This window comes from Quercus lobata, chromosome 4 (assembly GCF_001633185.2).
Source record: "Quercus lobata isolate SW786 chromosome 4, ValleyOak3.0 Primary Assembly, whole genome shotgun sequence".
In the NCBI taxonomy this organism is placed as follows: Eukaryota; Viridiplantae; Streptophyta; class Magnoliopsida; order Fagales; family Fagaceae; genus Quercus; species Quercus lobata.
The window spans coordinates 16,978,614-17,005,672 of NC_044907.1; the positions used below are offsets into that span (position 1 = coordinate 16,978,614).

The 27,059-nt window shown below is 33.6% G+C and overlaps 2 protein-coding genes across 2 annotated transcripts; both read left to right on the forward strand.

The window, feature by feature from the left end:
* The first annotated feature begins 9,420 nt into the window (after positions 1 to 9,420).
* Positions 9,421 to 14,069, forward strand: LOC115987433. Its single transcript, XM_031110972.1, has 7 exons — positions 9,421 to 9,730; positions 10,795 to 10,881; positions 10,991 to 11,233; positions 12,458 to 12,622; positions 12,730 to 12,783; positions 12,922 to 13,068; positions 13,428 to 14,069. The coding sequence occupies exons 1-7, from the start codon at positions 9,542 to 9,544 to the stop codon at positions 13,788 to 13,790; spliced, it is 1,248 nt and encodes a 415-aa protein (XP_030966832.1). The 5' UTR covers positions 9,421 to 9,541; the 3' UTR covers positions 13,791 to 14,069.
* An 11,634-nt stretch (positions 14,070 to 25,703) lies between these two features.
* On the forward strand, positions 25,704 to 26,724 carry LOC115984718 (probable LRR receptor-like serine/threonine-protein kinase At3g47570). Its single transcript, XM_031107732.1, has 2 exons — positions 25,704 to 26,052; positions 26,438 to 26,724. The coding sequence occupies exons 1-2, from the start codon at positions 25,704 to 25,706 to the stop codon at positions 26,722 to 26,724; spliced, it is 636 nt and encodes a 211-aa protein (XP_030963592.1).
* The last annotated feature ends 335 nt before the right edge of the window (positions 26,725 to 27,059 follow it).

Below are 27,059 nucleotides of genomic sequence, written 5' to 3' on the forward strand. Positions count from 1 at the left end.
GATTTCACATTCATCGCCACCACTATTATGGGTGTGTGTTTCGGTCACCGGCTCAGTCGTTTTATCAACGCCTAAGTTTTGAGTGGTGAGTTTGAGTTTTAGTGAGTAGTGAGTGAGAGGAGTTTCAGAAACCCGCTTAGATCTGATGATGTTTAAGCTTAGACTAGTAACGTTTCACTCTCCTCCGCTCAGATCCGGTGACGTTTCAATTTCCTCTATTCAAATCCGGCGCCGTGGTGGTGGGTTTGTAATTTCTCTTCTCTCTTCCTCTTTGCAGTGGCGCTGTGGTGGTGGGTTTTGTAGTGGGTCAGTTTTGGTTTGGATTGGTGATAGAGAATTTGGTTTTTTGTAGGTGTGTTGGATTTTTGTGGGTTTTGGTTTGTGTTTCTAGTTCTGGGTTTGTTGTGGGTGGTTGGTCTTGGTATTACTGATGGGTTTGTGGGTTTTGTTGGTGGTCGGTGGTTCTGGGTTTGTGGGTTTTGTTGATGTCGTTGCTTTGCTGGTGTTAATGGTTTATTGGGTTTTGCTGGTGGTCGGTGGTCGTAGGGTTTGTGGGTTTTGCTGGTGGTCAGTGGTTGCTGGTTGCTGGCTTTTTGTGGATTTTGCTGGGTTAGGTCGCTAGCTTTGTGGGTTCTGTTCTTCAATTTTTTCTTCTTCTCTAAATTAGAAAAAGGGAAGAGAAAAGACTTAGGAGAGTGGTGAGAGGGAGGACAGAGGGTATGTAACGGTGTTAGAAACCGTTTGGGAATAAGGACCAAAATGGTCACTTTTTAAATGTTGTGGACTTTATTGGTATTAGTCCAAACCTCAAGGGAGTTTTGTGGAATTTACCCTAAAAAATAAAATAAAAAACTAAACAAGTGGATTTAAAAGAAGACATGAAGAAGATGACTTGTGCGACATGTAGCTTAGGCTCAATGATTCTATCTACATTCTTTAATTTCTATTGAGAAATTTAGTTAGGAGATGATGTACTGCAAGATAGTAAATACCCGCGTCACTGATTATAAATTGGTCTTTTGGCTTCTAATAGTCAATCCTAGATCCACGATTATAACTTAACAATATGAAATATTTTTAGGGAATTTTTTTTCATTTTATTCTCCAAATGTCCCGAATATACAAATATGAATATTTTGTCAAATTTGTGCCGACAAATGAACTAATAAATGAAGCATTGTTTGGATATAGGAGCTCTGATTAAATATATATGTAACCAATTATATGTTATCTTAGCTCGCAATTCAAATCCCTAGTTCAAGAAAAATTTTATATACTATGTTAATGTGGAAGCTTAATATAAAATCTAAATTAGTCCCCCCAATCTAAAATTACTTGGAGCATATTTAGAACTACTTCAATCCAATTTAAAACGATTTCAAGTCCATTTGAAACTATTTCAAGCACATTTAAAACTCTTTCAACACGGTTTAAAGTTAATTCTAACTCATTCGAAACTAATCCAAATTCTCTTACCAAAGCTTATTATTAATTCAAGTGTAATGAATTTAAATTAAAAATTAACCATATTCCAAAAAACAAGTTATGCATTTACAATATATCTTCATAGTGAACAAATTTTCCTGATGAAAAAAAGTAACAAAATTAATTGAACCAGGGGGAAAAATCGTAAGGATGTTAAACTGACGTTTACAATTATATATCAACAAACTACATCATTTTATCCCTTACAAATGGGAGTAATAAAGAATAAGTAACTTGCAAACTCTACCAAATGATATCCGTACAAGTTTCTTTCGAAAGTTGGTAGAAATTTCAAAACTTAAGTGCACTTGTGCATATGCAGGAAATAACTTGCAAGTATTAAGATATCATTATAGTCCTTTTCATATATTTACTTGAAACTGTGGTAACTAATTTTGCAATCTTGAAAAATTTTGAAGTATTTGTTTTAGTACAGATGGGTAATGCCATCAAATGAAAATAATTAATTGGTCAATTTATTTAAATCTGCCATAATGTAATTAAATTAAAATTATTAACTGATTAATTAAGTCTATCATGAAATGGGTCTAGTTCTTCATCTGCATCTGCAGCTGATAGAAAATAAAGAAAATATAATATAGCTAGTGTTCGATTACTAATGGAGAAGACTTCAATAATTTGTTGCCTATTAATTCAAATCTCTTATTGTGTCCCCCTTTGAATTATATTTGAGTTTTCACACTTATAAACCCATCTAATCTTGAAGAAGGATCATAAGAGAGTTATCTTATTCTGATCCAAAAAATGATTTTACCCTTTAACGCTTAAAAATGGGCTATGACGCATGGGTATGTGTTGTGGATTCTAATTGGTTAAGGTCTAATCATGCGGAGTTTTGACAATTTTAATTACTTATTGTATAATTCAAACTTAATCTTCTAAAAGTTAACGGAGTAATGTGTCAAAATTTTTTAACTTTGTGAAGTTTATCAACTCAGGTGTAGGTGAAATTGATTTTTCCTGAATTTTATTTATTGAAGGTGTGATTCCAAATAATTTTGGAGAATTTGGATTGTTCAAAGTGTAATTCAAATTCATTTCGGTGAATTTCTGTCATTCAAAAAGCATTAAAATAAATTTAATAAATTTTATCCACTCAAAATGTAATAATTTGAATTAGATTTGCGATTCATAAAAAGAAAAAAAAAAAAAAAAATGTAATTTGACTTAATTTTACAAACTTTGATGGAAATTCCCTCTCTCTCTCTCTCTCTTCTTTTTTAAAATTTTTTTTGTGCACTTGAGCTTTTGGGTCATTATATTGGGTTCATGAGAATTGAGATTACGAAATGAATCGATAGATCTATCCTGTTATTATTGATCTGGGTCCAGGTGTTTTTATTTATGTAGTTACTAGCTCAGCTTCTGTTCAGCCCAATCACTTTTGACCGAATGCAAGTTAAGAACTGGGCTCATTATTGATCAAGCCTAATGCTAGTTTGGTCTGACTGGACTCATTTTAGATTGAACCTAATCTTATGACTGGCATATTGAACAATTTTCTTCTTTTTTTTTTTTCTTTTTTTTTTCTTTTTTTTTTTTGTTTTTTAATTTTTTCCACCCACTCATTTTTCATATAAAAAATACAAAGAAAAAGAGGAGGGCTACATCCACAATATTTTTAAAATACTTTTACAATAAATCATAGGTGGTAAGTCGACATTGGTTGTTATGAGTGGGATATTATAGATCTTATTCTTATTGATCACAAGAAAAGAGCCCACTAATAACATTTTTCATGATAACTTTAACTTTCATGACTTTGTCAAAAGAGATACGCTAGAAAGAATAATTGACATTATAGATCCTATTCTTCTTTATACAAGAGAAGTGGCTGAGACAAAGATGAATGATAGTACTCGCAATGAAGGTCAAAGTATTAGTCCAATAAATCAAGAATGCTTGATTTTGATATCTGAAATTGGAGTTGCTTGTTCTGTTGAATTTCTAAGAGAAAGGATGAACTTGAGTATTGTTATAACTTATAATTGAGTTACATTCGATTTGTCAAAAACTTCTTGGAAGTTGGAACTATATACGTAGACAAAGGCTTCAAGTCATAGATAAATTATGCTTGTCTTTGTTAGATGTTATAAATTGGTAGCATATCTCCCAAACCACATGATCTAATTTGATTAGCTCCTTATGCAATATACATGGTCTGCAAGTAAACCCAATTATCTTTTTGCAATCCCTAATCGCATGATTTTTTTGTCCTGTAAATAGCTTGTTCAAAATCAATTGTTTTTCCGAAGTGAAATAAAATCTATTTTTAATTTGTTGATTTCTACCATTGAGGCTATTGATATCACAAAAAATTGGCCTATATATATATATATATATTTTTTTTTTTCCAAATAGAAATTCTACTTTAGTCTAATTTAAGTGTATACGTGTGTGAAACTTCCTCATGAAAACTTGAACCTCGGCCCTTACCTTCCACACTCTATAAACACTTATATTGTTGAATTGACCATTGCGTCAAAGATGCACTGTGGTGACATACATCTTATCATGTTAGATGGGTGTCTCTATTGATAATATATAGTTAAATTAGTACCAATTGCTGACATAGATATTTGAAGGTTACAAAATTAAAGGATTTTTTTAGACAAGTTAGCTTGTTTATAATTCAAAATAGAATCTGAGTCAATAGTCACTAATTCTCCAAGAACTGAATAAGTTGGGAGCTAATTATACAAATGGGCGTTCCTTTTTTCTTTTTTAAAATTCAAATGGGCCGGCATTCTTGCATCATAAATTTGCTTACTAGTAAAACATAAAAATTTACACGTTTAAGTTATGGACAATATTTTCCTCCAAACAAATTTGGAGGTAATTTCTTCCAATCTGCTATATGCCTGCTCATAAGATCATCAATATGTACTTTTAGTCATGCAATCTATTTAATGGTTATGTGACTTTTTTGTATGATTTAATAACTCAAGTGATGATGACATGATGTAAAAATATGAATTGTCTTATAAACTGACATGTAATAGGAAGTAGGAGATTCCTTCAACCTAATTTAGAGGAAAAAATTCAACATACTAATACTGTCATTATTTTCTCAGCAAAAAATAAAAAACTATCATTATTTGAAATCCAAAGCTTATTATTCTAATGAATTGATATTATCTTCCATCACCACAGGTGTACAAGAATGATGACTTTATATGAAGGTTGTCATCTCGACAGGGCGAGTTTATATTATAATATATAACAAAGAAGCAAATAATCAATCTTGTAGCTTCCTTATAGCTATCAAGATTTTTTTTTTCTTCTCTCGTGTATCAGGTATATGAATTTTCTTTCTTTAATTATCATTGTGTCTTTAATGTAATACTGAATAAGATTTTTGTAGCCAGTACTACTCACAATAAAAACCTACAGGCTTTACAATTTACATGTTGAAGAAATTTTAGAGCTAGTATATGATGGCAACAATTTTGCATGAAAAAAAAATATTTACCTTATAGATTTTAGTTTTGGTTGAATATTAAAATTTATTTATAAAAAAGCTGAAAAAATAAGAGGAGGCTTCAGACCATGCTGACGGCCTAACAAACAGACTGAGGTCGACCTGTCCAGTTACAAAATAGAGCCTAATGGGGTCTGGGCTACACAGTGAGCTTACCAAGTTACACCAAGTCTTGACGCAAAAAGAAAAAGAACAAGCATCAAATTTCCCACTCAATAATTTGATGCCTTCCAACATGGGATCGATGGATTAACAGGGGAGAGCTTCTTGTAGCTGAGTCTTGCTCTGTTTCTTTCTTATACATTCCCATATCACATAGAATTGTATCTTGCAAGTAGAAATCATGTTGGTCCTCCTTATGAATGCCAAGGTAAAGGCCTAGAACCATGATCATTTTGACAAACAAAATATGTGCCCAAATGCACACCAAGGACCAAAGCAGGTTCCAATACTTGTCAAGCCTGATGGTCAATGTTAGAGATATTAGGTTTATGTGTATTGGTTCAAGAGGCCCAATTATATTGTTTACTATATATATGCCTAACTCTAGCTCTAAATCACTAACACCACATATATTGTGAGGGCCAAAACTAGTAAATCACCTCAGACATTGGTCTTGGCCATGGACACATCTTTGCAATTATCAACAAAAAAAAAAAAAAAAAGGTGTGACCTTTGTGTTTCAACTTTCAAGTTTCAATAAGTTAGATCAATTTCACTCTACTCTCTAACAACAACTAATCTTAAAAGTAATCAACTATTTTTTTTTAATAAAACCGATTGAATTGAATGAGAATAATTTGTAAAGAACCTTATCTCAATTGGTTTCAATATTTCCTTTTATGGCCAGAGGCCCAGAGTCCACTACCATAATTGCAGATGGTTAACCTGGGCCCAATTTAAGATCCATTTTCGATGAAAAGGATTGTGCACATTATTTTTTTGATTTGATCTTGGATTGTGCACATTTGATGTGCTATATAGGCAATCACTCTCCATAACCTTTAAGTGGGCTCTAGTTAGCTCAATTGGTAAAGTTTCTAATAATTGTATAAGAGTCTGGTGTTTAATCTCTGCCTATAGCAAAAACTGATTGGTGTCTTAGTCTAATGATAAAGAGTTATTATCATGAGCGGAAGCCATAAGTTGAAACTCTCTAAAAAAAAAAGAAAAAAAAAGAAAAAGAAACTCTCAATAACCTTTATTATTATAACAATAGCCTAGCCAAGAAAGATACTTAGTACATAATTAGATCTGTAATTATGTTAAGATTGTGATCGGTATACTATATTAAAAAATAATTTTAAAGGGGTGAGTTCATGTAACTTTAGCATTTTCTCTTCATCATCTATAGCTTAATAGATAAGATAAGATTTGAATAATTCTTTGTTTCAAAGAGCTATTCAAATCTTATCTTATCTATATTAATCTCTGTGTGTGTGTGTATATATATATATATATATCCACTAAAATTTTTTTTTTCCTCAATAATAAGAACTAATAACAACCTGATACTTAAGATTTGTTGAGAAAATATTGTAAACATAACATTTTTCTATATGTATTAAGCAAGTGTATCATTTTTGTTGTTGTTGTTGTTGTTGTTGTTGTTGTTGTTGTTGTTGTTGTTGTTGTTGTTGTGTGGCTTTAGAGAGAATACACAAGTGTAACTTAATCAATGCTTAAGTTTCGGTACTTGTGATTCACGATTGCAAGCAAAACCAATTAGGATTTCCTAGTCAGCCTGACATTGAATCAAGCCATTTCTAGTCTTTGATACTCATTTTCTTGAGAGGAAGATAGCCTTGGTCGTTATGATTCAAAAATTTCGGTGTAGTACTTTAGAAGAGGAAAATGACTAGACTACGAAGGCTCGTGCTTTGACAATTTTGTGTTAAGTCTTGCCCAGCCCCCTCTTTTGTGTGTGTGTTTCCTGGCAAGTTTGAAATACTCATGGGAATGCAGGGACAAATATTATCACCTACAGCTACCATATAGACTCACTCAATCAGTAAACAGTAATTTGTGGGAAAAATCCTTAGAGAAGAAGACAAACAAAGGTGTACATTGAATTCAAACTAGATAAAGTTTTGGAATGGGCAATGCTAATCTATTTTAGTGTAAATAAGAGAATAAGAGGTACGTACTATCATTTTAAATGGCGTGAGAAGTGCCAATAGAATAAGAGAAATGATATATCCACAATATTTTCACAACATTTTTACAACAAATCCTAAGTTGCAGGTTGTTATTGGTTATTATTATTGGAGCAAAAAAGCATAGAATAAACCCACTATGTTGGCAGTAATATTGATTTGATCCACAAGGTTCAATAATCCTGTACCAAATATCTAAATAAACCCAAATGTTCACAACAATTGTGCATAAAGTATAATATATAATTTAAAATTGTATGTAATTGTTTGGTTAAAATTTGAATCTTAAGTTTACGTTTTGGGGTAAAAGAGAAAAACAGTTTATAATTAGTTAGAAAAAAAAAAAAAAAAACCAATTACCCAAACTATAAAACATTAGTGGGTATTAAGTATATTTTAATTTGGATTGCTATAAAAGTATTGTATACTATTATTTTGAATAAAAGATTTGAGATTCAATCCTTGGTTACACCAAAAATTAATTAGTATCATAGTTTAATGATAAAGAGTTATAATCAGGAACAGACGCCATAGGTTAAAACTTTCTACTATAAGACCAAAAATTATAGGGCTTTGCATCACTTGAGGGCCTTAGGAAATTGTCCAAATGGCCTAAACCAAAGTTTGTCCTGTGAATCATAATAATGGTTTCCTAAGTTAAAGTTCAATATATTAGATTCACAACTTATATGAGGGGATGAAATATTAGAAAATTCTGAATGAGTGACGTACCTAAAATCTCATATCTCCATTACCCATTCTAATTCTCCACCAAGAACATTGGGTCAAGTTTTGCAATTTTGAGCTTCAAAATAAAAAATCGACTTTATTACTCCGGGACTTTCAAATGTTGGTACTGGAAATTGGCAAAGACTAGTGTTATAAAGACTTGGTAATGTCATCGGTGCCCAGAATTTTAATATTGTCAATGAATAATAACAAGTGAAAGGTCTCTTAATGTGAAAATTTTACTAAAATATATGGTTTGGTTGTAATCAAAATAAGTGGATTTATTTTATCTAAAAGAAAAGTGGATTTATTCTCATAATTATATTGAGAATTAAATTTAATCATGTGGTTTGTTAGTCAATACGAATATGCAGTCATATGATTGGTTTTAATTGGAAAGCCAAGGGTTTTAGTCTTCCAAGCTATTTCACCTATTTAATAGGTTAAATTAATTCATCTTCTAGAGGAAATACAATATTACAATATTAGCTAGTATTTATAATATTGTAAATACTAGCTAATATTTATACAATATTAGAGGCCAAAGAATGACTCATTGTCAAGAATTCCAGTCTCGACCCCTTCAATAAGTCTAGGACTAACTATGTACGTACTTCATCAACCATCCACCTTGCGATTTTATTAAAACTCAACCTCCAATAATAGACCACTTTGTTATTTTTTAAATCAATGAAACCTCCATTGGCTATCTCGTTATTCCACGCAGTTTAATCACCCTGATGTATTGGAAGCTGGCAAAGACTAGTGTTCTAAAGACTTGGTAATGTCATCGCTGACCAGACTAATAGCCCATCTGATGGGTCTTAGCTGTGTTGAGTTGTAGCAAGTTTATGGGTCTTTGTTTTCTCTATCCATCAAGAGAGAAAGAAAGATAAAGTGATGTATGGGTCATTTTTTTTGAGTTTGTTGCATATTTTAACTTGACTAGTTAGGTTTCCTTTTTCTAATTAAAAATAAAAATTGGTTATCTTGTGTTCACAATTGGTCACTCAAGTTTCAAGTGAGCACAATTGGTCCCTCAATTTTGTAAAATGAACCGTGTAAGTCCTTTGGTTAACTTCCGTTATTGGTACTGCTTACATGACTAACAGAATAATAACTTGGTATTTTTTAAATGAGGTGGTATTTCTTTATATTAAAAAATTCAGATTAAACTTTTAAAGTTTGAAGCATAATTTTACCACAGAGGAGAATTAAATATTAATAAACCCTAGGACAGAAAGTTGTAGGAAAATATCTTAGATAGAAGTCAACCAAAGGTGTTACATAGAAAACCAAATCAGAACCAAATTCCTATTCCATCACAGTAAATCACGGCAGAAGATCTGTATTGACTCCTTGTTAAGTCATTAGATTAGACTATTTGAGTCATTTATTAGACACCCATCACTTCCACCAGCTAGCTTTCAACAAGGTAGCTTTCAACAAGGCAAAAATCTATTTTGGAAACCTCCAGTGGTCCAGCAAAATGACAAAGAAACAAAAGAATTGCATTAGTCAATAGGAAATTAAATAGGAAGTCTGTACTTCTATAGAAGTTTGTATGTATATATATGTTTAAGTATTGCAAAGGGGACAACCAAAGCTAGCTATTACATCTCTGTACACCACAAATCCGCCACTTGATTCGAATATTAGCTAGTCACTCATGGCTCTGCCTTGTGGAAGTGGGAGGAGGTGGACGAGGGCAGTAAAGATGACATTCTGCTTGTTCTTTCTCATACCAATGTCATCAGTTGGAAATAAAAACACTAACACCATATTCGATAAGAAACAAAAACTGGAGGTTCAGCAGCAATTGAAGCGCCTTAACAAGCCTGCTCTTAAATCCATCGAGGTTATTAATCACTTCATATAACATGTTTGTGTTCTATATTGTATTTTCAGCTTTAGTGACAGTGGCTACTCTAGGAATTTTGTTTAGGAGTTCATTAAAAAATTTTAATAAAAAAAGAACTTAAATATATCGAGTTACCAACAAAAAAAAAAAAAAATAATAATAATAATATATGAAGTTTTACAATTTCCTTCTACAAGTATTCAAATTTTGAATTATGAGTATTTATTGCCAATGTGAGTAGGTATGAGTCTACAATCATTTTATTTTGTTAAGTTTACCTAACATTTTTATTTTTATGCAGTTTTTCTTATCTATTTGTTATTGTTTTTATAAAAATATTTTAAACTAAATGACTAAACTAAACTCATTGGTTTTGTATTAATTATTGATGCACATAACCACACTTATTCATACATAAAATTATATACTAGTGTCTACTTAACTAGTCAAATGTTTGGATAATCGCTAACTTTATGATTTTTTTTCTTAAATTTTACTAACCTTATAACAAAAAGTTATTATAACACGATAACAATACACACACATGTAACAAATCATCTCTATTTCCTAATTATTAAATTATATAAATTTATATTATATTTATATTGTACACACAAATATCCACACACATCATAATTCATACAAATAACATTATAATAAATAGTAATGCACACAATCAATATTAGACACACTCACACATATAATATAAATTTATAAAAAATTGTGACACTTACAATTCACAAACACTTACTCTATATTCTTAAAGTTAGAAATACTTATAATAAAGGTATGCAAAATTTAAGTCAGGGTGTGCAAAAATACTTTTTTTTTTAAAAAAAATTATAGTATTAAACTAAAATATATATATATATATATATATTTTATATATATATATATATATAAATATATTTTTTTTTTACTTTAGTCTTAGAAGAGTCATTCACTTTTGTGGGTTATGGTTTCCTCATAAGTCCCATGTACAATACTAGTGTAATTTTATTACAACATTGAATTTAGACTAATATCTATGTATGTGTGATGAGAAAATGTGTCTGATACAGAGTCCAGATGGAGATATAATTGACTGCGTAGATATCAACAAGCAACCAGCTTTTGATCATCCTTTGTTAAAAAATCACACAATACAGGTAACTAGTTTAATTAAGTAAATTTCATTTGGTATCATGAATAATTTGATACTTATTGTATGTATGGTATGGGCTGGGTTTGCATTGGTATCTATACCAAATGCAATAGATGAGACCAAGTTCTTACCCAGAAGGGTTTTCAATCGATGAGAGCAACGACGTCTCTTCAAACTCCGAGCCCAAATTTACTCAGCCATGGCACTTGAATGGAAGGTGCCCAGAAGGAACCATTCCCGTAAGAAGAACTAAAGAAGAAGATTTATTAAGAGCAGGTTCTACAGCAAATTATGGAAGGAAAAAACACCGTTCCATCCCTAGTGCTCAATATAGTGCCGGTCAAGTTATCCATGAGGTACTATTTAATTTTTAGGACAAGGAGTTGCTGCAATCATGTTTGTAAGAGTTGCTAAAAACAGTATTAGGTGTCAACTTATGAAGCCAACATGTGTCTTGGGTCATGTGATTGTCACATGACCAGCCAAATTTCCCAAATTTCCTTAACCATAGGTAGCTTTAACCATCAGACGTCAACACCCCTCTCTCTCTCTCTCTTAACCAACCCAACTAAAATATAACCCAACCATCTCTCTATTTGCCGGTCCCTCTCTCTCACTCCACCACGGTTCACCACCGTATTTTGGCAGCGAGAGCATTTCTTACTCAGTCCCTTTACTATGTCTCTCATGATCTTAGCCTCTGAGCAAAGCAAAATATGCCAATTCTCCAAGGAAAGCAAAATATCTATTAATTAATTGATCTCATGATTTTGATTTGCCCAACTCTCTGAGCAAAGCAAAATATTCCTCCCACACATCCACCTGAACCAACTCTCCACCTACAGCTTCACACTCTCACTGCCAATATAAATTCAACCTAAAACACAACATTCTGAAGAATATAGTCTTTCTTGGTTGGCTTTGCTTTGATCTAAAGTTCTAAATCTTTTGTGGGTTTGCAAATATAAAAATTTTGGCAGTAATTTTTTATGTGGTCCACTAAGTAATTGGATCTAAGTCTTCTCTTTTTTTTTTCCTAAATAATCGGATTTAAGCCTTGTGCATACATATTGAGTCACAGCTGTAATGGATCTACTCATCTACCTCACGTCCTCACCAGATTTAAAATATTTCTTCTTCTTTTTTTTCTTTTTTTTTTACCTCTTTTGAAAGAGAGTGAGACTAAATGAGAGAGAAAGAAGTGTTTTGGCTCAGTTGAGCTTAGCTGATAGCGGTGTCTCCAACAGGGGGTGGCGCTGAGCAATGGTGGTGTGAGAGACAGGGGACTGGTAAAGAAATTAATGGATGGGTTTTGTTTTACTTGGGTCTAAGTTAAGTATTATCTGTGGTTAAGGGAATTTGGGGACTTTGGCTGGTCATGTGACAAGCACATGACCCGGGACACATATTGACTTTATAAGTTGACACCTAATACAGCAACTTCTACAAACATGTTTGCTGCAAATCCTTGTTCAAACTTTTAACCAATATTATTAATAGGTTTGAGCTCATTGGTATCTACTATAACGAAGGACTCAAATCGATATTCACAACCTTTATTTTTATGGTTGAGTTTCTAGCATGCAGTGCTTAGTGAGCAAGGAGATAAGTACTATGGAATGATGGCAGAGATGAACGTGTGGAATCCCCATACCCAGGAAACAAATGAGTTCAGCTTGTCTCAATTTTGGATGACAGCTGGTACATTTGGTCAAGATCTTAATACCATTGAAGCCGGCATGATGGTATATATAATTTCATCATCATTTTTTCTCTTAGGCGCATGCTAAACAATTAATTACTAATAATTTTCCGTTTTTTTTTTACAAAATTATTTTATGTGGAAAAACAGGTCTACGAATTTCTATATGGAGATAACAACACAAGACTCTTCACGTTTTGGACTGTAAGTTTTTTAATATTTGCCTTCCCTGCCAGCACTAGCCATGTTTATATATACTGTTTCATTTTTGAAAAGCGTCTTTTTTTTTTTTTTTTTACTTTTTTATTATTTTTTTTATAATTTTTTTTTTCATCGCTGCAGGATGATTCATATCAAAACACAGGTTGCTACAATCTGGCGTGCTCTGGCTTTGTTCAAGTCGACAACCAGATTGCGATGGGTGCAAGCGTCGCCCCTTATTCCAACTATGATGGTACCCAACGTTCAGTCAAATTCTATGTTTGGAAGGTAGTTCAATATTTCAATTTAATTACTTTATCAAGTACTTTAACTTTTTGGATACAAATAGTAACAAATGTTACAGATATGTTTGAATTTCTTCTGGTTTTAGTTGTAACAGTGTATATTTGAAAATCTTATTTCTCGGTTTATGTATTTTTATATACAACTTTTTAAATTTAAAGGTTTATTTATTTTTTCTATACACAATTTATTTTTACCTAACTTATTTTTTAAGACGGTGAATTTAAGTGTCCATGTTCTACACAAAAAGATTTTTTTTTTTTTTTCTCTTTCATTAATCTTTATACCTTCATTTATCATTCAAAATATTACAGACTGATTTGCATGACATGTACAATGAGTAGGACATTAATGGAAAGGGAGACTGGTGGATGAAAATTGCGGATAGAGACTTCGGATATTGGCCATCTTCCATATTCTCGATCCTGTCTGATAGCGCTTCATCGGTTCAATGGGGAGGAGAGGTGATAAACTTAATGCAAGATGGGCAGCACACCACAACACAAATGGGCAGTGGCCATTTCCCTGAAGAAGGGCTTGGCAAGGCTAGTTTCTTCAAAAATCTCAAAGTTATTGATGGTTTAAAAACTCTCACGGGTCCTCGGAACAGTCAACCAATCATTACGAATCCCACTTGCTATAATCTCATAAATTCTGGAGACTCATTTTATTTTGGTGGTCCTGGTAGAAACCCCAATTGTCCATGATCATTTAGATTATTGTTTCAAAATAAGGAGAAAGAGGGAAACATATGAAGAGGGGAATCATTTTCTTGTTTTCTTCATGTCACTCCAAATGTACCTAAAAGCCATATGTCATATGAAACTCTCTGATTCACTAATATAAAAAAGGTTATTCTATGGAGTAGTAAAATTTTAAAAAACTATCTAATTTAATATGGTGGAATTTAAGATTGTATGGTATAGTATATATACTCATGCTTTTCTCCATTCCAAATAAAGAGTTCCCATCCTCTTCTCCATTCATTCTATCTTCCTTGGTGTGCTTTGAGATTGTGTCTCTTCCATTATATGTGGTGTATTAGTGTTTGGGAATGTGATTATGTAAAGGCCCACCAACTTCAAAAACATGGTATCAGAGCTAATAGATTTGTGGTGAGAATGATATTTTCCAACTAGATGGAATCATTTTAATTTTCATGGGTTACCATTTTTTTTTTTTTTTGATAATTGGATCATTTGCAAGTGTTTCTCAAATACCAAAATGTGGTAGATAGTGGTAAGTGGTAACATGACCAAAGAATGTTAAAGGGCATGTGAATGTCCCAAGAAGTTTGGGATGAATCTGCTTATGCAATCTATATGTCCAATTTTTGTCTCACATAAGGATTGTGCGAGGAAGAACCCCACATAGCAAGGTTGGAGTAAAAAGAATCCTACAATTTCTCAATTATGTTTGTTTAGAAGCATTGCATATGTGCATGTATCAAATCAAGAAAGGTCGAAGCTTGATAATTATAGTGAGAAGTATGTGTTTATTGGTGTGATCCAAGCTCTAAGGGTTATAAGTTGTGAAATTCAAGCACCAAAAATCAATTGGGATGTGGAATTTGATGAAGAATGCATATGGAATTGGAGCACTCAAAAAGAAATCCATAATTTCTTTTTATGAAGTAACAAACCTCATTTTTTTAAAGGGAGCAAACCTCTGTTTAAATCAATGAAATCCATAATTTTGATTACTTTTTAATGTTAAGTCTTTGTTAACATTATTTTATTTAATAAATTTTTTAGATGAATTTTGAAAATCCAATAATTGGATTATAGAGTATTTTATTCTTAATAAACATACCAAATCACTTATCAATAAGATGTTATGTACTACCATCCATAACACAATCTTGTATATAATATTAAAATATATATTAAAATAAAAAATTGAAATTTAAACATTTTTAAATTAGATTATTATTATTTTTTAAACCAATATATTTTGTAAGCATAATACTATATAAAAGGAAAAAAGCATCTAAAAAAAAGCATTCAATAAAAACAATTATAAAATTATGTAATATTAAGTATTAACTAATTAAGAGTTTACAGTTTACACCGTATCTCTTGATGTGTCTAGCTAGGGTTTAACCCTCCCTCCCGTTGAAATATTTTTAAAAAGAAAACAAACAAACAAATTTCTTTTGTTTTTGATAAATAGGAAATTTCAACCTATAACCACTTATTGAAAATTACTCTTATCATTAAGCTAAAACACCCATTAATTTTTCATGTTGACGGGAATTTGAACCCTAAATTTTTTATTTGATTATAAAATTTTTTAATAATTGAGCTAACTCAAACTCATAACAAACAAAGAATTTAGTGGACCTTAATCCATCCTCGTGTTTTAGTCCTTGTTATTAATGGTGCTATGTTTTCTATACCAAAATTCCGCACCCGTGTTTGATTGATCACTAGTGAGAGCAACCCAAGCAATCCTGACTTTTTAGCCATTTGGCCCATTATTCCAAGTCTAAGTCGTTGTAACTTGTAACTTACGATGGCTAAGCAAAGAAGAATGATGAGACCAGGAAGACCTGTCCATCTAGATGGACAGACTTCACTTGCAAGTTGTAATAGCTTCCAAGTTCCAACAATAACAAATTAGTCCCAATGCATTTGAAAATGGGCAACTCATGACTGGACAGCAAATTGCTCATGTACATCTTTTTTTTTTTGGTGGTCGTGGCAAGTTTGAAATTGATTATGGGAATGTAAGATGCAAGGACAAATTTTGCCCAATGCATATACATTCACAATAGATTAAACTCTTTCAAGCTTGATGCATGCATAATTTTAGTCATAGAAGAGAATTAATAAATGGTGGCACATAAAGTTGTGGAGAAAATCCTTAGAGAAGACGGCCAAAGGTGTCACATAGAAATCAAACTAGATAAGGCTTCCTAAGGCGCCTTTATTTTATGCCTAGAAACATTTTGGGATGGGTAAATGCTAATCTAATGTGATGTTAAGAACTAAGAAGCACCATCATTTTAAATTTTAAATGGCATGAGAAGAAACAAGGAGTGAATTTTATCATGAAGTAGGTCTATTTTCATGAAGAATTGAAGACTTGAATTGCTTTGGGTCTATGGATTCCAGCTTTGCATATTAGAACACAGTTGTATTAAACATGGACCTTTTAATCTAAATTAAGTTGATTGAGTCAATATATTACTTGTACCAAGTATAACAAAATTGAACAGAATGCGTAGCTCTCCATTGTTACAAATCGGAAACGAGTAATTTAATTCGAACTATAAGGGACAAATATACCAATTGAAAGTTTGTAAACTAAATTACAACCGGATCCAACCAAATAAAGGGTATAATATACCCTATATACAAGTCTATTATATTCGTGGAATACATGCATGTTTGAAATTTTCAAAACAAGACGAAGGCAACTATCAACTATTGTATTATTTGTAAAAAAACTTAAAAAAGAAATAGTGAATATTGATCATGAGGATGGAAGGAAAGGACTTATGGCAGAAGACTAGATTTAGATTCGGTGCAATACCTAGGTTACTACGTTTTTCTCTCACAAAATGTTTTTACCATTCACACTTTTTAACTTTTTCTCACTTATTTTATTTAACAGTTGAGATTGAAAATTGCTTTTTTTAGCTCTCAATCTCAACCATTGAGAGCTATTGCATCATCTCAATTCCAGAAGACCTGTCCTCGTTATCCATAATTCACGTATTGGTTTGCTACAAATTTCCTACAAAACACCTTGATTAGATGTTGAGTCATTAAACACCTATCACTTCCACCCACTTGCTTTCAGTAAAGCAACCCAAAGTCTACCTTGGAATCCTCCAGCCAAGGGAGAAAAATCCTCCACCCAAAGACCGGTCCATCTAGATGTTGCCCCAAGTCTCTGGCTATAGAAACTTCGACTTTTTTTGATTCAATAGACTTCACTTTCAATAGCTTTGGACAATAATAAGTTGGACCCGGTGCATTTGAAAATGGGGGATTCACTGAAAAGAAAATTGCTCATCTAGGTCCCTTTTCTTTCTATTTATTATTTTATTTTATTAATATCGCCTATTGCGTATATACCCACAGTAGATTAAACTCTTTTAAGCTTGATGCATAATTTTAACCATAAAAGAGAATTAATAAACGGTTGCACATAAAGTTGTAGGAAAATCGCTTTGAGAAGATGACCAAAGGTGTTACATAAAAAAGTCCACAAGTAAATGTTGATAATATCTATAGCAGCATCACCTTTCAAGGAGATAAACAAAGTCAACTAAAAATAATGGAATAATTTTTTGATCATTGCCAAGAGCATCATAGGTTAATTGACACTTCTTAGCATTTTCAACGGAGATATCCAAAATTCAATCCTTTCATCCACAATTATCAATATATTAAAAAAAATTGTTGATCACCCATAATGCTCTTTTAGTTAACAATCCAAAATACAAGGTAACAAAGTGATCTGATATTGCTTGAGTTCAAAGCCAAGATCATTCATGATCCTCTTGGAGTTATGAGCTCTTGGAATCATAGCATCCACTTTTGCAGATAGAGTGGGGTTACTTGTGGTCGTTGACATCAAAGGGTCATTGTGCTGGACCTACAATCTTCGAAACTGGTAGGCTTTATATCACCACATGTTGGAAATTTAAGTTTTTTGAAAAATCTAACCCTTCAAAACAATAGCTTCCATAATGAAATCCCTCCAGCGATTGGTCATTTGCTTAAATTGCAACAAAATAACACACTTAGTGGCAAAATTCATAGCAATTTATCTAGTTGCACCCACCTCGAAAGCCTTCGTGTCAGTTACAACCTTCTATCTGGAGAAATTCCTACAATATTTGGCATCTTGTCAAAACTCCGAATTTTTTCTATTTACGATAATAATCTGACAGGAAGTATCCCACTTTCTTTTGGAAACTTATCGCCTCTAGAGGCATTTCATGCCAATGATAATAACTTGGTTGGGACTATCCCTGATTCATTTGGCCAATTCACCAAACTTTCATCTTTTACTTCATCTTCAAATAGGTTGTCTGGTACAATTCCTCCCTCAATCTTCAATTTGTCTTCTTTGAAAATCTTTGACATAGGAGACAACCAAATGCATGGGAGTCTTCCGCCAAACATAGGTTTCACTCTACCAAATATTGCAAGATTTAGCATTGCCAACAACCAATTTATTCGATCAAACCCTAATATAACATCTAATGCCTCAAACCTATATGCTCTTGTTTTGAACAATAATAAATTAAGTGGAAAAGTTCCTTCTTTGGAGAAGCTATACAAAATTACTTTTATTGGCATTACCCTTAAAAATCTTGGAAATGGAGGGGCAAATGACTTGAGTTTTCTTTGTTCTTTGACAAACGCCACCTATATGACTACATTTGCTATAAATGCCAATAACTTTGAGGGAGTGTTACCCAAATGCATTGTCAATTTCTCAACTACTCTTGACACATTATATTTAGATAATAACAAAATATCTAGAAAGATTCCTACTAAAATAGGAAACTTAATTAACTTGGGGGATCTCCAAATGTGGCAAAACAAATTATCAAGTGATATTCCCTCTAAAATTGGAAAGCTTATTAAGTTACAAGATTTAAATCTAACTGAAAATAGTTTCTTTGGGAACATTCCATCGTCTCTTGGAAATTTAACTATGTTGATAAACTTGTATTTATATAAGAATGATCTTCAAGGCAAAATCCCTCTAACTCTAGGCAAGTGCCAAAATTTGTTTCTTTTGAATCTTGCGAATAACAATCTCATTGGTTTTATATCCCCACAAGTTATTGGTCCCTCATTCTCACTAGTTGTTTTAGATTTGTCTGGCAACCAATTCATTGGTGTCCTTCCTATGAAAATCAGAATTTTTAAAAATCTAGAATGGTAGGTCACAAACTAAATGACCCCTTGTGATAGTAATTAATTAATTAATTAGCCAAGTTATTAATTAATCAATTTATCATGCAAACGCGTGGTAACACAAACAAATCACTAATAAACTAATTATGCAGCGGAAAATAAATAACATGATAATTTGTTTACGAATGGGGAAAACCTAACGACAAGAACCCCACCGGGTGATTTTCAGGTCACCACTCCCGAAACTCCACTATTATCACAACAAGCGGTTACAAGTAAAGGAATTCAAGTACCTTACCAACCTACAGTTGAACCCTTACTCCAATACCCAATTGAACTTGTTCTATAGTGACAGTTCCCCTTTCAGATGCACGACTCCCAATATGTGACTAACCAATTGCGCGGATCCCAGTACGCGACTTCAACCACCAACTAAGGAGGTTGTTGGTTGCAAAGTTCTTCAGTTCATCCACACGATGAAGATCAAGAAGATGCTTGGTCACAAAACCCTACGATGCACATACACAGCAACTTCTTCAAGAGAAAGAGATGAATTAGGGCAAGAACTTCGTCTACAATTACAATTTGCTTCAACAGAGTTTGCTCAAAGCTTGTGAAACTTGTGAACTCTTTGACGGCCCTTAAACTGGTCCTTTTATATGTCTAGGGTTAGGAGAAATGAAAGCTCAAAGACAAATTCATGGATCCCAAGAAAATCATATTGGAATTCTGAAAATCTTAAACCTCGACAGATAGCAGGTGTCGAGTAGGTGTCAAGCACACTGAATGTAGAACAGCTTCCTTAAGCTTGATAGATGCAGCTATCGAGCTTTAATGATTTTGTACTTTGAACTTATTTTCTTGAACAGACTTGAAGGCTTCAATACTTGATCTTGAAACAAAGTTTCTTGAAGTATTTAAAGACATCCTAAATCTACCAAAATACAAGTAAAGTGCATTTTGTCAAAGGATAAGTCAATTACATAAAATCATGACATATGTTCTTAACATATGAAACACATATGTCCTAACAATCTCCCCTTTTGGCAATCCGTGACAAAACCACAACAAACAAATGAACATATGAGAGAAGTCATAAATCACTCAACTCATATTCACTTGTTGAATACAATAAAATCTATCCTAATACAAACTCTTGAAAAACTTTGCAAGAAGAGAGTTTATGGCAAGTAGACTTTGACAACCTGTATTTTTGAAACACTTTAAACAAAATTCATCAAGGCATCTTTGTGTAAAACAGAAATAATAGATTGCATACAAGTATAAGAAACATGTGTATAAAGAGAGAAAAGAAACAACACAGGAAGGGGTAGGTGAAAGAAAAACATACATCAATATTAAGAGAGAGATAAGTACAATGTATGTCTATAAATGGTCATAAGACCTCATGTACAAGAGTAATGTATCTAAAAAGAAAGAAAAGAAAAGATACGTACTATCCTCACTACATCCCTCAAAAAGTATCAACACTCCCCCTAACAAAATGGTCCTATACTAACTCATCCCTCTAAGATAGACTACTCTCATACAAAACTACTCCTCCTTTTTGTCACGAATGACAAAGGGTAAGAGTGTCAATTAGACATCTCATCGGTAAAGCTAGCATCTCCATCAGCATCATCTGAAGCATCATCGTCATCACCATCATTATCATCCTCATCCTCAGAAGCAAAAGCCACGGGAGAAGGTGGTGAAGGAGTAGCCTTAGGAGCAAAACCACCCATGGATGCCTGTCGTCGTGCAATACGACCAACACGAACGTTCACTTGATACAACTTCGTAGAGAATGTATCTAGGTGAGCATCCATGCACTGTAGCTGCGCCATGATGTCTCCTAAAGACACATCGCTTGAAGAAGGAGGAGCCGATGTGGATGGAGTTGAACGGGAGGAAGGAGCTGCTGAATCCGACTGCCGCGACCGAAGCTGGGCCTCGTTACGTTTAACAGTAGCGTAATCTATGGCACACATAACGATAAAATGGTCGGAAGAGGGAAAAGAAATGGAAAAATGGCATAAGATCCTCGTGATAGCGGAAGGAAAGATGAGCTTATCACGGGATGCCGAATCTAGATGAACATTTATAATAGATAAAATGAAATGAGAAGGAAAGTCTATGGTAAGATGCTCAAGAAGAGACAACAAAAATCGAGCATGAGGCTCTGTGATGGAGTTATAGTGAGAGAGGGGATGCAAAACAAAAGTCATCATTATGTTCATGAATCTAGGACCTTTAGCAAAAGATCGACATGGTGTAAAAAGACGCTCACCCCAAGTAGTAAGGCGCTCACAAAAAGCAGACATGAGTTCATCCCTGGACACAGTCCTCAGACGCTCACAGCTAGGATAGTTAGGAAACTCTATCCCAAGGACTCGAAGCACATCCGCAACAAGCTGCGATGTGATAGGAATGCGCGTACCTCAAACGCGAGTGAAAAAAAGAGGTATTGACCGATAAATCTCGTGCATGTTGGAGTAGAACTCCTGGATAAGCACGAGAGGACAGGTGACCGAGACGTCACACAGTGACTCCCATCCCCTACTGTGAATGACAGAGGGAAGGTTAGTGTTGGCAAAGTCCGTCAAAATGACTTGGTGTTCCGAATAAATGCCTCGTCTAGAAAAGTTCTCCGAAAAAGCCTTAAAGGCATCATCATCACGGAACTGAATATGAGATAGAGTAGGATCAGACGAAGAAGAAGCACCAGAATGAAGAGGATTTCGGGCTGGAGTGGATGTACACTTAGGTGCCATAGACACGACTAACGTAAACTAACAGAGAGAGAGAGAAAGAATGACAATCAAAAAAGTCCTAAGAAGTTTCAAATATATCAAGTATATTGAAAAGAAGTACGTATGCATGGGAAATGCATGAACATGTGACATGCAAAAGAAAATACATCATGGGCTTAGCCCAATCCAAACCTATCAGCACACAAACATATAGCACACATCTAAATGCATAGCAATACCATTATAATGCTAATGTGATGCAATGTATGAGGTTTTAAACCCATTTAAGTGAAAACCCAACCCAAAATTTCAATGAAAGCTCATCAATTTTGAAAACCCCCAAAGTTTTTCAAAAACCCCAAAACCTAGGTTTCAAAACATGAAATGCATGAATGAGAAAGGATTAGAAGCTTACCAAGTAAAGAAAACTTGAAAAAGCTTAAGGAATCCTTAAGGAACCAAGTTGGAGTGAGATGAGAGTGTTTTTGGGAGAGAAACAGAGAAGTATCGAGAGAGAAATCAAAGGAAATGAGAACCGGAGATGCTTATATAGGACAAGCAGTAAATCTCGACAGATGCAGGTATCGAAAGGTATCGAGGTATCTGTCGAGGAGGTGTCAAGGAAATGCTCATCGACAGCTGAGGTGTCGAGGAACAACACATCAGAATCAAGAACAGAAGCTTGATCGATCCACCAGGTGTCGAGAAGCTATCGAGGATACAGACCCAATCTCGATCGATCCACCAGGTATTGAGGTGCAGGCGAGATTGCGATAAGAAAAAGCTTTAGGAAGTTCGATAGATAGCTAGCTATCAAGGAGGTATCAAGGAGGTGTCGAGCTAGCTTTTAAAAGCAGTTTTTCGAGATGTGAAAAACACAGACATGAATGCAATCCAACATGCAACTCAACGAATGATCCAATCAACATATTAAGCTCTCAAAATCATCTCTCAAATGAAAATTTAAGCACATGGATCTCCAAAAACACACACACACACACACTAAACAAGTCTAACTAATTTTATATTTCAAAAACAAGTCAAGACAGTTTAGTGAGCATACATTAATACATGTAAAACCTCGTGATGGCCAAATCACATTGTACCTGCACATGTATCAAGAATAGCAAAGAATATTGTGTGTTGTGTGTGAAAAACATTGCAAGATTGCATAAGTGTATGCATGTTATGACGATTTGAGATATGAGAAAATTACTTTAACTCACATATAATCATAACTGCTTGATGGGGACTATCACCTTTGAGATACATCCTATAACTCCCACATCTCCTAGAATGCACGCTTGCAATCATTTTTAAAGCATTTTTTATCTTTTTGCTTTTGATTTTTCTTTGCATATTTTTCTTTTAAACATATCATGCATAGGCTTATTAGAGAGAGAAAAGAAATACCCAATGTTATTTGACATTCAAATTTTGCTATGCCTAAGTACACAGATGTCATTGACACTGCACTTTTGCTATGCCAAAGCATACAGCTGTCTTATTATGATTGGCGGGCAACAATGGTGAGATGGTTATTTATGCATTTCTCTCAGGATTTTTTAGTCCTTCTCGTCAAAAAGAGTGATATGCGTGTTAAGTTTAAGAGATAACTTAATCGTACTCATCACAAACACGAGCCACAAAGCTCACTTGCTTAGTTGTGCATAGAAATGCTCATCTAAGCTACAAATGATACAAAGTTTAAAAGACTTTGTTTCAATGGCCATCCAAGGTACACAAGTACCAATGTACACAAAACACATACTGTTTTTATATTTTTCTGATTTTTCAAAAAAAAAAATTTATTTTTATATGAAAAAAAAAACAAAGCAAAACTGAAAAATAACCAAACAAAAACATGTTAAACAACATGAAAGCATGAAAGAGGTATGCATATGCATGAAGGCATGATAGAAGGGTGCAGATGCATGAAAGCATGATAAGAAATCAAGCAAAGAGAGTCCTACTTTAGATACAAAGAATTAAAGTAGAGGACAAACAGAAAAAACAATTAAGTCTTAGGATCCTTTATCACCCACACAGCACGAGTCTTTGGCCGTGAAGATGAAAAGGCATGTGTCCTAGTATGACTACTAAAGGACATAGAGGAATTAGGCTTCCCTTGAAATTGAGTTAAAAAGATCAAAGTTTTTAATAACTCACCAAGAATAGGTATAGAACCTTTAGACAAAGGATGAGACCTATTGGACACTTGCTTATGAGGAAACAAATTGAAACAATTAGGACGAGTGTGACCAGAAGCACCACAATGGTGACAAACATGAGTAGTTTTCGAACTACTATGCTTCCTAGGAGGTCTAACCTTGGAGGTTGACAAAGACCTTAACTTAGGACAATTTGGCATAATATGACCAACAATATGACAATGATGACAAGTGGGGACAAATTCATAATTTTTATTCTTCCTAGGAGGAGTTTTAGACATAGGTTTAGAAACTTCAGTGTTAACATCAAAATTTTTACCTTTGTTTATCCTAGCAATATTAGCCTTCAACTCTTCATTATTCCTTTGAAATGGGGGAATATAAAAATCTTTTTCTTTTGAGTTAGGCTCAACAACAAGTTTGGCACTAGTTAATTTTTCAACTTCAGTTTTAAATTCAACTAGTTGCTCTTCCAAACTATTAATTTTGTCCACTTGAGATGAAATTTGATTTTTAAAATTTTCATTCAAATTATTGGTTTCATCCAATTTTGCAATCAAATCATCTTTTTCAAGCTTGACCTTTTTAAATTTAGCTTTTAATTCTGTAGAACATTCAAGAGATTTCATACAAAAATTATAAAGCTTGCAATAGGCATCTTGAATGTCATCATCATCATTCAACATAAGATTATGCAAATCAAAACAATCAAGAGTTTCCATGACAACAGGAGTCAATGGATCACACAGTAAAGATTAAAACCTAATTAGAGTGTGCCTGCTCTGATACCACTTGATAGGCCACAAACTGAATGACCCCTTGTGATAATAATTAATTAGCCAAGTTATTAATTAATCAATTTATCATGCAAATGCGTGGTAGCACAAACAAATCATCAATAAACTAATTATATAGCGGAAAATAAATAACACGGTGATTTGTTTACGAATGGGAAAAACCTAACGGTAAGAACCCCATCGGGTGATTTTTAGGTCACCACTCCTAAAACTCCACTATTATCACAACAAACGGTTACAAGTAAAAGAATCTAAGTACCTTATCAACCTATAGTTGAACCCTTACCCCAATACACAATTGGACTTGTTCTGTAGTGACAGTTCCCTTTTCAGATGCACAACTCCTAGTACGTGACTAACCAATTGCGCGGATCCCAGTATGCGACTTCAATCACCAACTAAGGAGGTTGTTGGTTGCAAAGTTCTTCAGTTCATCCACACGATGAAGATCAAGAATATGCTTGGTCACAAAACCCTACAGTGCACATACACAACAACTTTTTCAAGAGAAAGAGATGAACTAGGGCAAGAACTTCGTCTCCGGTCACAATTTGCTTAAACAGAGTTTGCTCAAAACTTGTGCAACTTGTGAACTCTTTGACGGCCCTTAAACTGATCCTTTTATATGTCTAGGGTTAGGAGAAAAGAAAGCCCAAAGACAAATTCACGGATCCCAAGAAAATCATATTGGAATTCTGAAAATCTTAAACCTCGACAGATAGTAGGTGTCGAGCACACCGAATGTAGAACAGCTTCCTTAAGCTCGATAGATGCAGCTGTCGAGCTTTAATGATTTTACACTCTGAACTTGTTTTCTTGAACAGACTTGAAGGCTTCAATACTTGATCTTGAAACAAGGTTTCTTGAAGTATTTAAAGACATCCTAAATCTACCCAAATACAAGTAAAGTGCGTTTTGTCAAAGGATAAGCCAATTACATAAAATCATGACATATGTTCTTAACACATGAAACACATATGTCCTAACATAGAATATTTGAATATTTTTGAAAACATGTTTGGTAAAATTCCAGCAAGTCTTGGAAGCTGTGTAAAGTTAGAATTTTTAGACATAAGAAGAAACCTCTTCCAAGGGATCATTCTTCCATCTTTGGGATCATTAAGAGGCCTTCAAGAATTAGATCTTTCTAACAATAATTTGTCAGGCCAAATTCCAAACTTTTTGGAGCACTTTGTCTACTTGAAATTTCTAAATTTATCTCACAACCATTTTGAGGGTGAGGTGCCAATAGAAGGAATTTTGAAGAACAAAAGTGAAACCTTCATTATGGGAAATGATAAGTTCTGTGGGGGTATTCCTAAATTTCAACTTCCTAAATGCAAACATGAAAAATCCAAGAAGAGTAAGTTGACCCTTACGTTGAAGTTAATAATCTCTATATTTTTTAGGCTTTTGGGAGTAATTTTGGTTGTGTCACTTATACTTCTTTCTTCTTTAAGAAAGAAAAGGAAAGAAAATACCTCTAGTGATTCAAGAAAATTTCCATTGAATGTGTCTTTCCAACGCCTCTTAAATGCTACAAATGGATTTTCTTCTACTAATTTAATTGGTGGGGGTAGCTTCGGGTCAGTGTATAAAGGAAGTCTTGATCAAGATCGACACATAGTTGCTATCAAGGTGCTCAACCTTTCACACGATGGAGCTTTTAAGAGTTTCAAAGCTGAGTGTTAAGGCACTAAGATATATCAGACATTGAAATCTTGTAAAGGTGCTCACAACATGTTTAGGTGTTGACTATAGAGGTCATGATTTTAAGGCATTGGTATATGAGTTCACGAAAAATGGTAACCTAGAAGAATGGTTGCATCCAACACCAAGAGTAGATGATGCTCATGAGGAGAAAAGGAATTTGAGTATTTTTAATAGATTGAATATCGCCATTGATGTTGCTAATGCATTGGATTATCTTCACAATCATTGCCAAACACCCATTGTTCATTGCGACCTCAAGCCTAGCTATGTTCTTCTCAATGATGAATTGATTGGACATGTAGGTGAGATTCCTTCTCAATGATACTCAAGATTTTTCTTCTAATCAATCAAGCTCCATTGGGGTAAGAGGGACAATTGGTTATACTCCTCCAGATATATGTGTTGTAACAAAATGTTTCATTTTCTCTTTTATTATTATTATTATTTAAATTACATGTCATTGAAAAATATCATTTAAGATTTGTATGATTATGTATCCCCGCCCCCCCCCCCCCCCCAATCCCAAACAAATTTTTGGATGAAAGCATGCTCATATTACAGTATATATAATGTACAAGTGCAGAGTATGGTATGAGAAATGAAGTGTCAACATACGGTGATGTTTACAGCTATGGTATATTATTGTTAGAGATGTTC